The sequence below is a fragment of the Morone saxatilis genome, unplaced genomic scaffold (assembly GCF_004916995.1).
Source record: "Morone saxatilis isolate NCDOM2014 unplaced genomic scaffold, NCSU_SB_2.0 Contig22, whole genome shotgun sequence".
Taxonomy (NCBI): Eukaryota; Metazoa; Chordata; class Actinopteri; family Moronidae; genus Morone; species Morone saxatilis.
Window position 1 is genome coordinate 3676801 of NW_023339785.1, and position 11665 is coordinate 3688465.

Here is an 11665-nt window from a genome sequence, read left to right on the forward strand (position 1 = left end):
GGCATTGCATGTAAATCCTAAAATGTTTAATTTCTTTCTAGAGAAGCTGACCGAACAGCGACGGTACTCAGAAGCTGCTCTGCTGTTGGACCAGTACGCCAAAGTAAGATCCTCTGCAGTTAGAAGCTGCTGGACAAAAAAACAGCAACACAAATGAATGTGTAATGATTCAGTGAAGTTGGATTTTATTGTTCAAATGTTCAAAAACTCACCAGCAAGAGACCACGTCTGTCGCTGTTTGCTGAGGCTGAAAGCTCTTCATTCTTCTGTTTCCAATAGGACTGTGAGGAAGCCATCTTGGCTCTGATCACTGGTGCAGTCTGGGAGGAGGCGCTTCGATTGGTCAGTAAAAATATATATTTTTTACTGTTATTTATTCTTTTATTGTAGATTTTTTCATTTTTCATTTTTTTTGTAAAATGTGAAAAACTTTAACATCAAGTTGAAGCACTTCTCTCATGTGACTTACTGAGGCTGATGTTTCCTTTGTCTGCTTCAGATTTACATGCACAACAGACAGGACATCACTGAAACCAACCTCAAACCTGCGCTGTTGGAGGGTAAAGATAATTCAGTCTCATGCTAACTACCCAGATGTTCTTCCACTGTGTATTCCCAAACAGACCAGAAGTAAAAGAAGGGGTTCAATAGAGACTAAACAAAAACTGTTTGCCTTGTAATAATGTGTTGTTGAGTTGCTGTTCAGTTATTGATGTTGTCATGTTGTCTCGTGTCAGCTGTCAGCACCCAGACCGCCTTCCTGGAGGCTCAAGTAGCAACGTTCACACGGCACAGGGCCCGCCTGGCTGTGGTTCGAGAGCAGAAAGAGAAGGCCAGACTGGACATGCTGGGTGAGAATATGTCAGAATGGACAGAACAGACAGTGTCTGAGCCAACATGGTGGATTTGAATAGTTTGGGCTGTTATGTTGACTCTTAAAATCTTACTTTTTCTATTATAGTATTAATTGTTCACCTCCTGGAGGCCTAAGAGGAAGTTAATTTCACTAAGAAATAATTAAAGAAATTAAGGAAAAAGGTCATATTACCACCACAATATGGCTCTCACTTTCAGAAAAGCAAAATGAGGAGGAGTGAAAGAATTAAAACAGTAACCCTCTGTCCTCTCCATCAGATGAGGATTGTCCAGACTGCCCTGATGCCGAGCTGTACTCTGAAGCCAGCAGTGTGATGACCGGCTCCAAATACTCCCACAGTAACTCCCGCATCTCCTCGTAAGACCAAACGCACGCACCCACCTTAAAAACAGATTCTCCCGGATTTCCACAGTGTGAAATGCGCCCCATGTGATAAATAACTTCATTTTGGTTGCTGGTTTAATGTTTCGGCTCCGCCTGCAGGAGATCATCAAAGAACCGCCGCAAAGCAGAGCGGAAGAAGCTGAGTCTGAAGGAAGGAAGCCCGATGGAGGACAGAGCGCTGATGTACGCTCTGGGCGAGATCATCACCACCGTGGACAAGATGAGGGGTACAGACATAAACACTCTTCATCACTTACAGTTGGTTTAGATTTTGAATAACTTTAATAATGTTGAGACGCCTCTGTTTGAAAGTTTCCACCGAGGTTGCAAGATTTAGGATGGTGGGAAGTGTAGTCTTATTCTGCAGGAGCATTCACAAGACAAAATCCAAACTGAACCATTTCGTTCTCCTTCTTCCTCCCCCCCTGCAGAGGAAGTGCACAACCTGCTGAAGGCCCTGGTGCTCTTCCAGTTTGACAAACAGGCGGAGAAGCTGCAGCTGGCCTACGAGGAGGCTCTGCAGACGATGGAGGCGGCGGTTCCTGAGGTGTGGCCCGAAGGCCTGCAGAACAGTCAAGCTCCGGTAAATACATTATCGACATATTTTCATACTCACACTAATACGCTTGTTTTAATCTGGTTTTAGGTCTGTTGCTGTGAGTGGTTCAATAGTACAATTAAAAAAAGACATGATCCCATATATAGGATTAAACCTTTTTATAACCCTAATAGTAATAATATTGTGCACAAACTAAGAGGAACCTGTGCCCACATTCATTCTGTGAATTTGTCTGTGAGAAAGGAGAATACAGTCTTGTTCATTTCATTTTAGATTTTTGGATATTCTTTCTACTGTTCTGTATTTTTAATTTAACTGGGCTGTCATTTTTTGCTTTTCAGCTCACGGGGCCAAACTCGACTGCAAACAGCATCATGGCTTCCTTCCAGCAGCAGCAGAGACCTGCAGCCTCACAGCAAGGTCAGCAGAATGTCTAGTCTTTAATGATTGCTTGTCATCCCATTATAACAGCATCAACTCAGAAATGAGCTGGTGAGAGACAGAGACAGTAGGAATCATGGGAAGTCATTTTCAGGCACTGCAGATCAGGTGACATAATTTCCTCTTTTCTCATTATTTCTTTCTTTGTAGCTGCCGAGGTCCTGGCGCCACCCAAGATGAGAAACGGGGTCAAGTGGAAGCTCACTGTTCTAACGTGAACTAGTTTAGTTTTTAGTTTTTTAACTGTAAAGTAAAAATGGTAATTATGTAACAAATAAAGATTCAATTAATGTCTCCTCAAATCTGATCATTCTCTGTGGCGTACAGATGCTTAACTTCTTGATATTACATCCAGGTATTTCTAGAAGAGTTCAGTGTCAGGAGATGTTTTAAATGATTTATGTGAACAGGCTTTGGTAGCCCTCCTAAGAGTCACAGCCTCTTCCTACAACCTCACGCACCAGCTTTTAACAGGTTAACACCCATCAAAGAACAGGAAGTCCAGACAGCTTTCATCCCATAAACAGATACACTAGTGTTAATATTTTAGATTCAGTTTACTGATGCAAACAAATTCATTATATTCATTATATTTTTAAATAAGCATAATATTTCTTATTGACTTTATATGGAGATACTTTAAAATACTTCTAACTGCAGGAGGTTGGGGTTGTGGCTTTAAAACAAACTACTTTTATAAAACAAGTACATACTAACCTCGCATACTGTTTTTATTGGTACTTTTTGGATTAGCTTCTTGTGTTATTGCTCGTGTTCAGAGATATCCGTATTCAGTACTATTCCCTTTGCTGGAATCTATTTTAGTTCAGGAAGCAATGTCTTTATGTTTTTAATAACTATAAAACTTTAAACAGAACAGTATTTTCTTTTATTTATACATAATGTGTAACTTGCTACATGTCCAACATTCAGTACTGCATGGACAGAAAATGACTGAGATATTTTTTGTTGCTTTGGCTCTTTGTTCCTGCACAGTGGATTTAAATAGGAACAGTGACAGTGAGTGTAAAGTGCTGCCCTTGTCATTTTCTTGCTGTGCTGCAGAAACAGTTCCTGCACTGGATGTGAACACCCTGAAAACTGAAAGTCAGCCCTCATAGTCCTCGCTTCACTTACAATCTGGCAAGCCACCACAGCGTTGTGCACATATTTTTTCCATATATAAATAAAGAAATTGTTTTCAGTAAACAGGCTGGTGAGGCCTCTTGTGGATCAAAAGTTTCTTTATTGATCTTGTGACCTTCAGCCTGAAACATGGAAAAGACATTAAATGTGACTTTAACAGAAACCATAAATGGCCTTTAGAAAGGAGCTGTTCCCTCAGTGGCTCTGCTGCTCCACAGCAGTGAAAGTGTTCAGCTCCCAGGCGTGTGTGTGTGTGTGTGCAGGTGTAAAACAAGGAGCAAGGTGCCTCGTTGTTTTGTCCTTCATAAAGAAGAAAAGGGACATGAATCCAGTGAAGACGTCTCTGAACCAAGTCCTGCTTTGTTCTCGTATGACCTTTTATAATGTAACATAATCACACCCTCTTCGCCCGTTTGGCAGCAGCAACACGCCGCTGGTTCATGGCCTTGGTGGTGACCCGGAGCTTACGCAGGCGGAGCTGTCGCAGCCGGAGCTGCAGGTCCTTGGGCAGTTTCCCCCCCTTCGCCAAGATCTCTTTTAGCCTCTGCTTGGGCATCTTGGTGAGGCGGAAGTCGCAGATTGTGGGGTAGTGGTCGTACATGACATAGCAGGTGCGGGAGGAGGGGTAGTAGCCCTCCGCGCTGGCTGTCACACGGTACTCGCCCGGATTCAGCAGCCGCCAGTAGTCGCCATCAGCAACTGAAAAAGGAGAGGAAGTTAACAGTGAGAAGTGACACTAAGATATGATGAAAACTATTTAAATAGAAGACTTACATTACATGGCAAGGTGGAAGTACATCCTCACATCCACTAGCCTTTGTACTATTAAAGCACTTTATTCAGCTTATTATATATATATAGCTTATTATTATACTACAACACATACAAGAAAGAGTGACAAACTTAAAATTTTGAGTGACATATCCACAAGTTTCATATAGAAGTGTGAAGCACAAGGGCTATGATGTTACAGGGACTGATAAATATAAAGGCAGATCCCACTGTTGTGGTTACAGTATATCACAATATACTGAATCGTAACCCATGTATCAAGATACGTATGGTATCGGCAGATTTTTGCCAATACACAGCCCTAATCTGATGTGAGGTGTAAGACTGTACCTGATCGAATATGATGATCAATGTCATCAACTTTAATGATGGCATCTGCAATGCCAGCCTCTGTGTCTTTGTCACGAACCACACCCTTAATTCCTCGGTGGACCTTAAAATTAGAGGGAAATTACCATTTTATTGATGCTGTAGATAAAAAAGTGCAATGCACTGTAACAAGCAACAGAGATATTCTAACTTTCACCACCAGATGTGGAACCTCCTCTGCCTCCTTTTATCTGAGGAAAAGATTTTGCTTGAGTAAGAATATTTTAAAATTATAGGAAGAAGAAAAATAATTAGAAGGATATTAAAGTAGGGCAGGGAAAATGAGGAAAAAAAGATTTAGGAGGAAAGGAAAAAGAGAAATGATCAACATCAGAACTCAACCAAAGCAGCCAGACCTGCTCCATGTAGATCAGCAGGGATTCTCTGTTGTTCTCCCACTCGATGGGAAGCTCACTGGCGTGAGGAAATTTATCACATGACAACTCCACTGTCACCTCGAAACAGTTGGTGTGCAGGTAGCTGAAATCATTCATACCTAAACAGAAAGAAAAACACACTTTAAATTGATACTTTTAGTTTAGTTTTCTGTTCTGTACTTAGTTACATTCATTCCACCACTGCACATGAAAATAATAATTGTGTTTTAATTTATGAACTTTATGGAGTTCAGCTTTAGGCCACACTGGATTAGATTAACTTTACTTTGAAAAACACACACATTCTTACTTCCTGGTACGTTGTGCCAGTCGGCCCCGTTGATGATGTTGTTGTATCTGAGGAAGTCCTTGTTGTGGCAGGGCCGCCGGTCTGGGTTGGACATCACCTGGTTACATAAGATACAGGGACATGTTAGGTGGTGCAGTCACCTTCCTGATAATGTTTGTGTTAAAGGTGAGGGCAAGAAGTGACAGGAGGAAGAAGAGGAGGAGGAGGAGGGTTAACCTGATTGGTGCTGGCGTACGCTGTGGCCAACCAGCGGAAGAAGCTCTCGTCAGAAGTGGGCGTGTGCTCGCGCGGTGCCCAGTCCCGGGTCATGTCATATGGATAGGTGACCACCAGCTCTCCACCATGGAGGTTGGCACTAAGGACAAATGGGATGTCTTGCATCCAGTTGATGACAGCTCGCGTCTCTGACGCCACCTAAAGGTAGTGAATAAAGTTCCGTCAGTTTATACACATTTTTACAGTTACAGTTTGGAAGTTTTAGATGTTTATCTGATTTTCATCACAGCAGACCAGGAAAGAGCAGAAGACCCACAAACATAGCCTCTGTTCTACTGGCTTCAGTCACACAATGTAGTAGTTGTGATGACTAATGAAAAACGTGACAAGTTAAGATTAAAGCCATACTGCCTTCAAATTATTTCTGTTACCCTAAATATCAAGTATGAACAGAAACGAGATAAGGAGGCATTTTAAGAGTTAGAGAAATATTGCAGAGATGATGAAGATGCTGATTTTGAATAAATGACACACTTCTTTCCAAAGTGTGTGTCTACAGAAAACTTACGAAGGCTTCCTCAGAGGTGTACTGCTCAGGGATGGGGAAGTAGTGGTTGATGAGCTTGGACCGGTCTGTCTCCAGCTCAATGGCGGTCCACATCACTGAGTTGAGGTCAGCGAAGTTGTGGTTCATGTCGATACCTTCATAGCTGTAACGTCCCAGGGCCCAGCCTGACAGTTCTGAACCCTGTGGGGGACAGGAAGTGGGACTCATGTCAGCAGCCATCATGGAGAGCACAGCACAATCTTGGACTGAATGCATTTCCAGGCACCTTTTTAAAGGCCATCTCATATCCGTCAGGGTTCATGGAGGGCAGGAGGTGGATGCGAGTCTCTTTGACCAGGTGGACGATGCGCTGGTCTCCCCGTTTGTACTCTTGGCAGATGTACTGCATCAGATTGAGCAGGAGCTCTCGGCCCAGCACCTCGTTCCCATGCATCCCTGCAACGTATCTGAACTCTGGTTCTCCTGCAGGGGGCGCCATAACACAGACATGGAGAAATGGAGTTAAAAGCACTGATTCATTACACTATTTGACATGTATCTAAAAGTCCAAACTAAGACAGAGCAAGACCCCAACAGGCAAGTCAAATATGTTTTTGAGGAAGCAGCGAGCTCCATTCCCAGATATTAATCATGTGTGCATGCAGTGTTTGTATTTGTTACTTTTACATAATAGAAATCAGCCACTTGCACATATATTCAGAGAGCATCAAGAGTCCTCACAAACTTTGATACTCCTACACGATCTGTGCTTTCAAAATCCCTCCTGCACAGATGAAGCTCTTTCACTGACCCCATTGAAAAGACCTGGATCTGTTTCCTGTTTGGTCTGGGGTACTGACAGGCGGCTCTGAAATCTCACACATCCTCCTCACAACTGTTTATGAGGAGGAGTTCCAGCTCACACTGAGATTAGTTTCACACACGGTGGTTCAGAGAGTTGGCTGATCTGGGTTTGTCCCTACTCTCTTGCATATAACAATCGGAAAGTGCATACATACAATGATACAGTTTTAACTGACATGGTCTGTGCAGTGTTCATACTCAAAGCACAACATCTTTTTCAATGGTTGAGAAGCTTACAAGCCAGGTTTACAGGCTCTGAATAACTTTTTATTTTTTTTGCAATTTAGGTAAAAAAATAAAAATTTTCTTGATATTTTTCTTGATTTACTTGGAGTTTACTTCAATAACTGAAGCTGGAAATGCTACTGAAGATCCTGAATCAGTGTTTTGGTTAGGCCAGGAAAAACAGCTAAACTTTGAAAAGATTCTTTTAGATTCAACTTTAAGCTGTAGTGTGTATGTGGCACAAATCTGCTATTCACACTTTGCTGTAAGTAGCCAACTTTAACTCCTTGACACACGTGGACTCTAGTGCGTGTGTTGTGGTATATAAGCTGTGGTATATGCTGATTTAATTGCAAAATCAATATATATATAATCAAATAACGATAATTCAACTCAAAAAGATTCCATAATTGTGGCACATAAGTAAAGCATAGAATAGAAATATCTACGGGTGGCATTAGAAATCAATAAATTGTTTTAGTCTAAAATGTGACCCTAACATGGTCAGGCATTTTTTAAGGGAGGGCAGCATGTCTCAAGCAGCAAACAGCAGTATATTCCTCTGCTTCTTGTGGTTTTGTTACATTTACATATCTTTCTAATCTCTAAGTAGACATATTGAGATACAAAATAGAGTGGCCCAGCCAAGACAGCAGCATCAAAAGTAAAAAGCTTTAGTCAGACAAAACCCACACAAAGAAAACAACATTCACACATAACTGTGAAACAGGGAAGGGGCAGAGGAGAATCTTTGACTACTTTGAACCCAGTTTGCGTGTGCCAGCTATAACCACTGAGATGGCAGAAAATACTAGTCACATTAGGTTGATCCAACACATGGAAACCAACACTGGTCGCTGGAAAAAAAGACTTTGAGGTGGACAAAAAAAAAACCAGGTCACAGACTGAGCAGAGCGGAGGAAAAAACTGATATTTTCCTTTGTGTAGGCTACCAATTACCCTGACATCAGGAGATACTAGACAAACAAAGCGGTGGTGATTTTTGTATTTTTATTCAAGTTAAAGGATCATGTAGTTCTCTACAGGTAGAAAATGATACAAAAGTCTAGCCTGAAACACGTAATTGCATGGAAACAAGCTGAAATAACCTTTGGTAGAGTGTTTTTGTTGCACATGAGAGGATGGATGACTGAAAACAGAAAACTTTAGACTGAATGGAGGGGCACGATCGTCCTCTCTCCCTCTGCTCCTCCTTGCTGCTGTCTCTGCCGTGTGTTTTTGGCGGGAAAACCTCTCCACTCCGCTGCCATGTGGGCAGAGCTGAGGAGGCCAAAGCAAACATTTGTACACCTCAGAGTAAACTCAGAGGTACTCTGGTCTGTATCGGTTTATGTTTCACACAGTGCTGGACTGTCCGTGTAGTTTTGGAGGGCTGGGATACAGTGGCAGCCACTGTAGGAGTCCCATCTGATTACTATGTGATTGCAGAGCATCAGCCCCTCATTAGATTAATGATTGGAGCCTCATTGGAGCAGTGTGGCAGCAGTACAGCATGTGGAAGCCTGCTGTTAAGTTAAAGAAGCACTTCTTTGAGGTTGAACTGCTCATAAGCCAGAAATAACTTTGAGCTTCCCTAACTCACAGCCTTTGACCCTTAACTTATGAAGAACACATAAAAAAACCCTGAAATGATTGACTTATTGATATGCAATCTGATATGATGCATAACTTGACTGACATATAATTAAAACTCATTAAATTAACCAAAAAAACTGCCTATTATTATTGGTGGATGAAAATGATGATTGAAACTTCAGCAATTGGATCTCCTACATGCAGAGATAAACTATGATGAACCTTAGAATGAGATTTTACTCTCCACATTGTGTTTCTCCACTGTGTTTCTCCACTGTGTCTCACCCAGTTCGTGTTTTCCAGGATTGTCAGAGATCTCCATGACGTAGAGCTTCAGGCCCGTGTAACTCTTCCCGATGCTGTAGATGCGAGTGATGTCAGGACACGCCTCATTCACCAACTTCATCAGCTGGGAAACAACAACAATGGTGTTTAGAGGAGTGAGATTGAGACCATTGCTCAATGCACTACAGCGTGTTGAAAAGGGAGTGAAATGTATCACTGATTAATTAATTTAATCATCAAACCACATTATTAAGGGTCCAAGCTGCAAAGCCTACAGTTTTCTTCTTCTGCCTATATCCCCATTTTCACCCAATAAATATTCCATCATTTTGAATTTGGTCCAAATCTGTTTTTAGAAGAAGTAGTGTGGTGGTTTAAGATCTTGGAGAAGATCTTAGTTGTGAGTTTGAACCCTGCTAAGGGCAGTATTCAGCTTTGAAGGTGGAAAAAATGCACAGGTACTTCCAATCTGCTGTTTGAGGCTGCTCACAGTCCTTGTGATAAGACCCCTCTATCTGTCTCTGTTTATCACCTTAAACCCTATGTACACAAACAACATAACACTGATTTGGTTGTAAAAAGTTCTACAAATGTGATGTCATTGTCTTGACCTGTGAGAAGGTATGTGGACAGTCATGTCTCCCCAGGGGTGAAGTTAATGAGTCACCTTCTCTTGTCAATGAAATAAGATGCTCACAGTCTGCTTGGACCAGGTCATTGCTGCTTGTGGCTCTATTTATTAATAATATCCTGGCATTTTAAACTTTACCACATTCAGCCTTTTGATCGTGTGAAAATGTTCCAAACTTAAAACAAGGTTTAAATTTCTGCATGCAGTTGGGACTCCCTGACTTATTGAACTGTCCATGTCGGTGTATTTTTTGCAAATGTATTCATTCATTCATTTACTTCATTCCAAAATATCAACTCTCATTTATGATCATTGTCAGTGAAAATGTGTGGGGAAAGTAGGATACACTGCAGAAGAACATGAAGGCATGGAATCAAATACCAGCAGGGTCTAAAATACAAAATGAACTTTGAAGGCCATAAAATGCTTGAAAACATGTACAATAACAAAGAGGCTTAGAATTGTCCTGTCACTCAGACACTCTTATTTGTGCATTTGTATTTTGTCCATCAATAAAAGACTATCTCCAGTCACCGTTAAATATTTGTGCAGTCACCCCCATAAACTTGCACTTCCATACTGTATGTGTGTGACCTGTCAAAGTTGTGTTAAAATGCAGAATGTATTAAAATGTGGAATGTGGATCTGTTTTTGTTTCTGTGGGCTGTTTTCTGACCACCAGATGCAGGACGGCGTCTCCAAACACAGCGCAGTGGGGACGCTGCCATGAAGGAGTGAAACCTCCCGTAAAGTTTGCTTTCTTGTTGGTTAGACTGAGACCAGACCACACACACTGTGGGAGATTCCTACACTCACTGCAGAAACCTGGTTTGTTAACATCAGTTAAATCTAAAAAAAATTAAATGCTATGATCACAATCAACACTATGCGTCTGACTCTGTCTTACCTTCCTCATCTCCTTGTAGTTGTGGTGTCTGAAGTCCAGTTTGTCTCTGGACTCTGCCGGCTGTGTCTGCCATGCGTAGATATTATTTGGATCTGTGAAATGGGAAAGGTGTGTGTTACCAAACAAAAATCTCTAAACATAGTTATAGTAGAAATTATGAATAGACTGCCATTTGTTAAAACAGGAAGAGCATTCTTGTGTTATGGTTTTTTCTTTTGTTTTTTTTCCCCCTTTTGAGTAAATGCAGCAATCTTATGTTCTATACATTATATAAATGTAAAAGTCTGAATTTCAAGGTGTTATACATTTAAATAAAAATACTGTGGGGAAAAAAAAGCAAATCCTTATAGACATTGTTCCTGCACCTGGGAGTGTGCAGCCCAACACCTCGGCTCTCAGGCAGATGTCACCGTCCGTCCCGTTCTGGTACCAGGTCTGTGGGTTGATCCGGATGTAACGGGCCACAGTGGACGTGTTGAAAAGAGCGAGGACAGGAGTCTCTGCATCCTGGTTTCCTTCAAATACCTGCAGGACATGGGAAAATGTGAAATACAAGGAAGCAGCAAGAAGCAGAGTTTTGTGGGAATGAAAAGCCAATTCCAACCTTTCCTGCCTGCCTAATATGTCTGGTCCGAGTCTCCACTGTGGATCTGTAAAAAAGTAAAATTGTGTGGACCTGAGACTGAACAACACTATCATAGCTCATTAGCTGCTGAACGCCTAAAAACTTACTATTTACTTTCATACCATTGCAAATCATTATTTTTAGCTTCCATTTGGGCCATCTTCCACTCTCTCTTGCTTTGACATTATTTCTTTCTAAGATGTACTGTGTGTCTTTTCAACACTTATATGCCCCCCCTATAAACTGACTTGTGAAAAGATGTATGTTTTACTCGTTTGTCTCTCGAAGACATTTAAACCAGCCTGACACCCTGTGGAAAAAATCTTTGCCTGACTGACACTTCATAGTCAGCTGTGGCTGTGGCACACATGCCTTAGAGACCACTTGATTAAACAAACCTAACCAAGGCTGCAATGTTTCCAAACCTATTCTGGCTTCCTGAAAAACCAAAACTGAATTTAACCAAATCATACAGGTCATATATATTTGTTTATTTTTTTGTTTTTCATGTACT

The 11665-nt window shown here is 41.4% G+C and overlaps 2 protein-coding genes across 3 annotated transcripts in view; one reads left to right on the forward strand and one right to left on the reverse strand.

Annotated features, from left to right (window-relative positions):
• The window catches only part of elp1 (elongator complex protein 1), a 12022-nt gene extending 9459 nt beyond the window's left edge, over window positions 1-2563 (forward strand). Inside the window, exons 25-33 of the mRNA XM_035669755.1 lie at window positions 34-103; window positions 280-342; window positions 500-560; window positions 738-851; window positions 1135-1234; window positions 1361-1488; window positions 1693-1844; window positions 2162-2240; window positions 2412-2563. Coding sequence (XP_035525648.1) covers window positions 34-103; window positions 280-342; window positions 500-560; window positions 738-851; window positions 1135-1234; window positions 1361-1488; window positions 1693-1844; window positions 2162-2240; window positions 2412-2479 — 835 coding nt within the window. The 3' untranslated portion in view covers window positions 2480-2563. The remainder of the gene's footprint in view (window positions 1-33; window positions 104-279; window positions 343-499; window positions 561-737; window positions 852-1134; window positions 1235-1360; window positions 1489-1692; window positions 1845-2161; window positions 2241-2411) is intronic.
• Window positions 2564-3317: 754 nt separating this feature from the next.
• LOC118333548 (probable carboxypeptidase X1) overlaps window positions 3318-11665 on the reverse strand; it is a 30384-nt gene continuing 22036 nt past the window's right edge. The window contains exons 6-15 of one of the 2 annotated variants that reach the window (XM_035669249.1): window positions 10892-11051; window positions 10527-10618; window positions 8989-9112; window positions 6305-6501; window positions 6040-6219; window positions 5472-5669; window positions 5256-5352; window positions 4925-5064; window positions 4530-4632; window positions 3318-4106 (exon numbers count right to left, since the gene is read on the reverse strand). In XM_035669249.1, coding sequence (XP_035525142.1) covers window positions 3802-4106; window positions 4530-4632; window positions 4925-5064; window positions 5256-5352; window positions 5472-5669; window positions 6040-6219; window positions 6305-6501; window positions 8989-9112; window positions 10527-10618; window positions 10892-11051 — 1596 coding nt within the window. In that variant the 3' untranslated portion in view covers window positions 3318-3801. The remainder of the gene's footprint in view (window positions 4107-4529; window positions 4633-4924; window positions 5065-5255; window positions 5353-5471; window positions 5670-6039; window positions 6220-6304; window positions 6502-8988; window positions 9113-10526; window positions 10619-10891; window positions 11052-11665) is intronic. The other variant, XM_035669248.1, reaches the window with a different exon arrangement.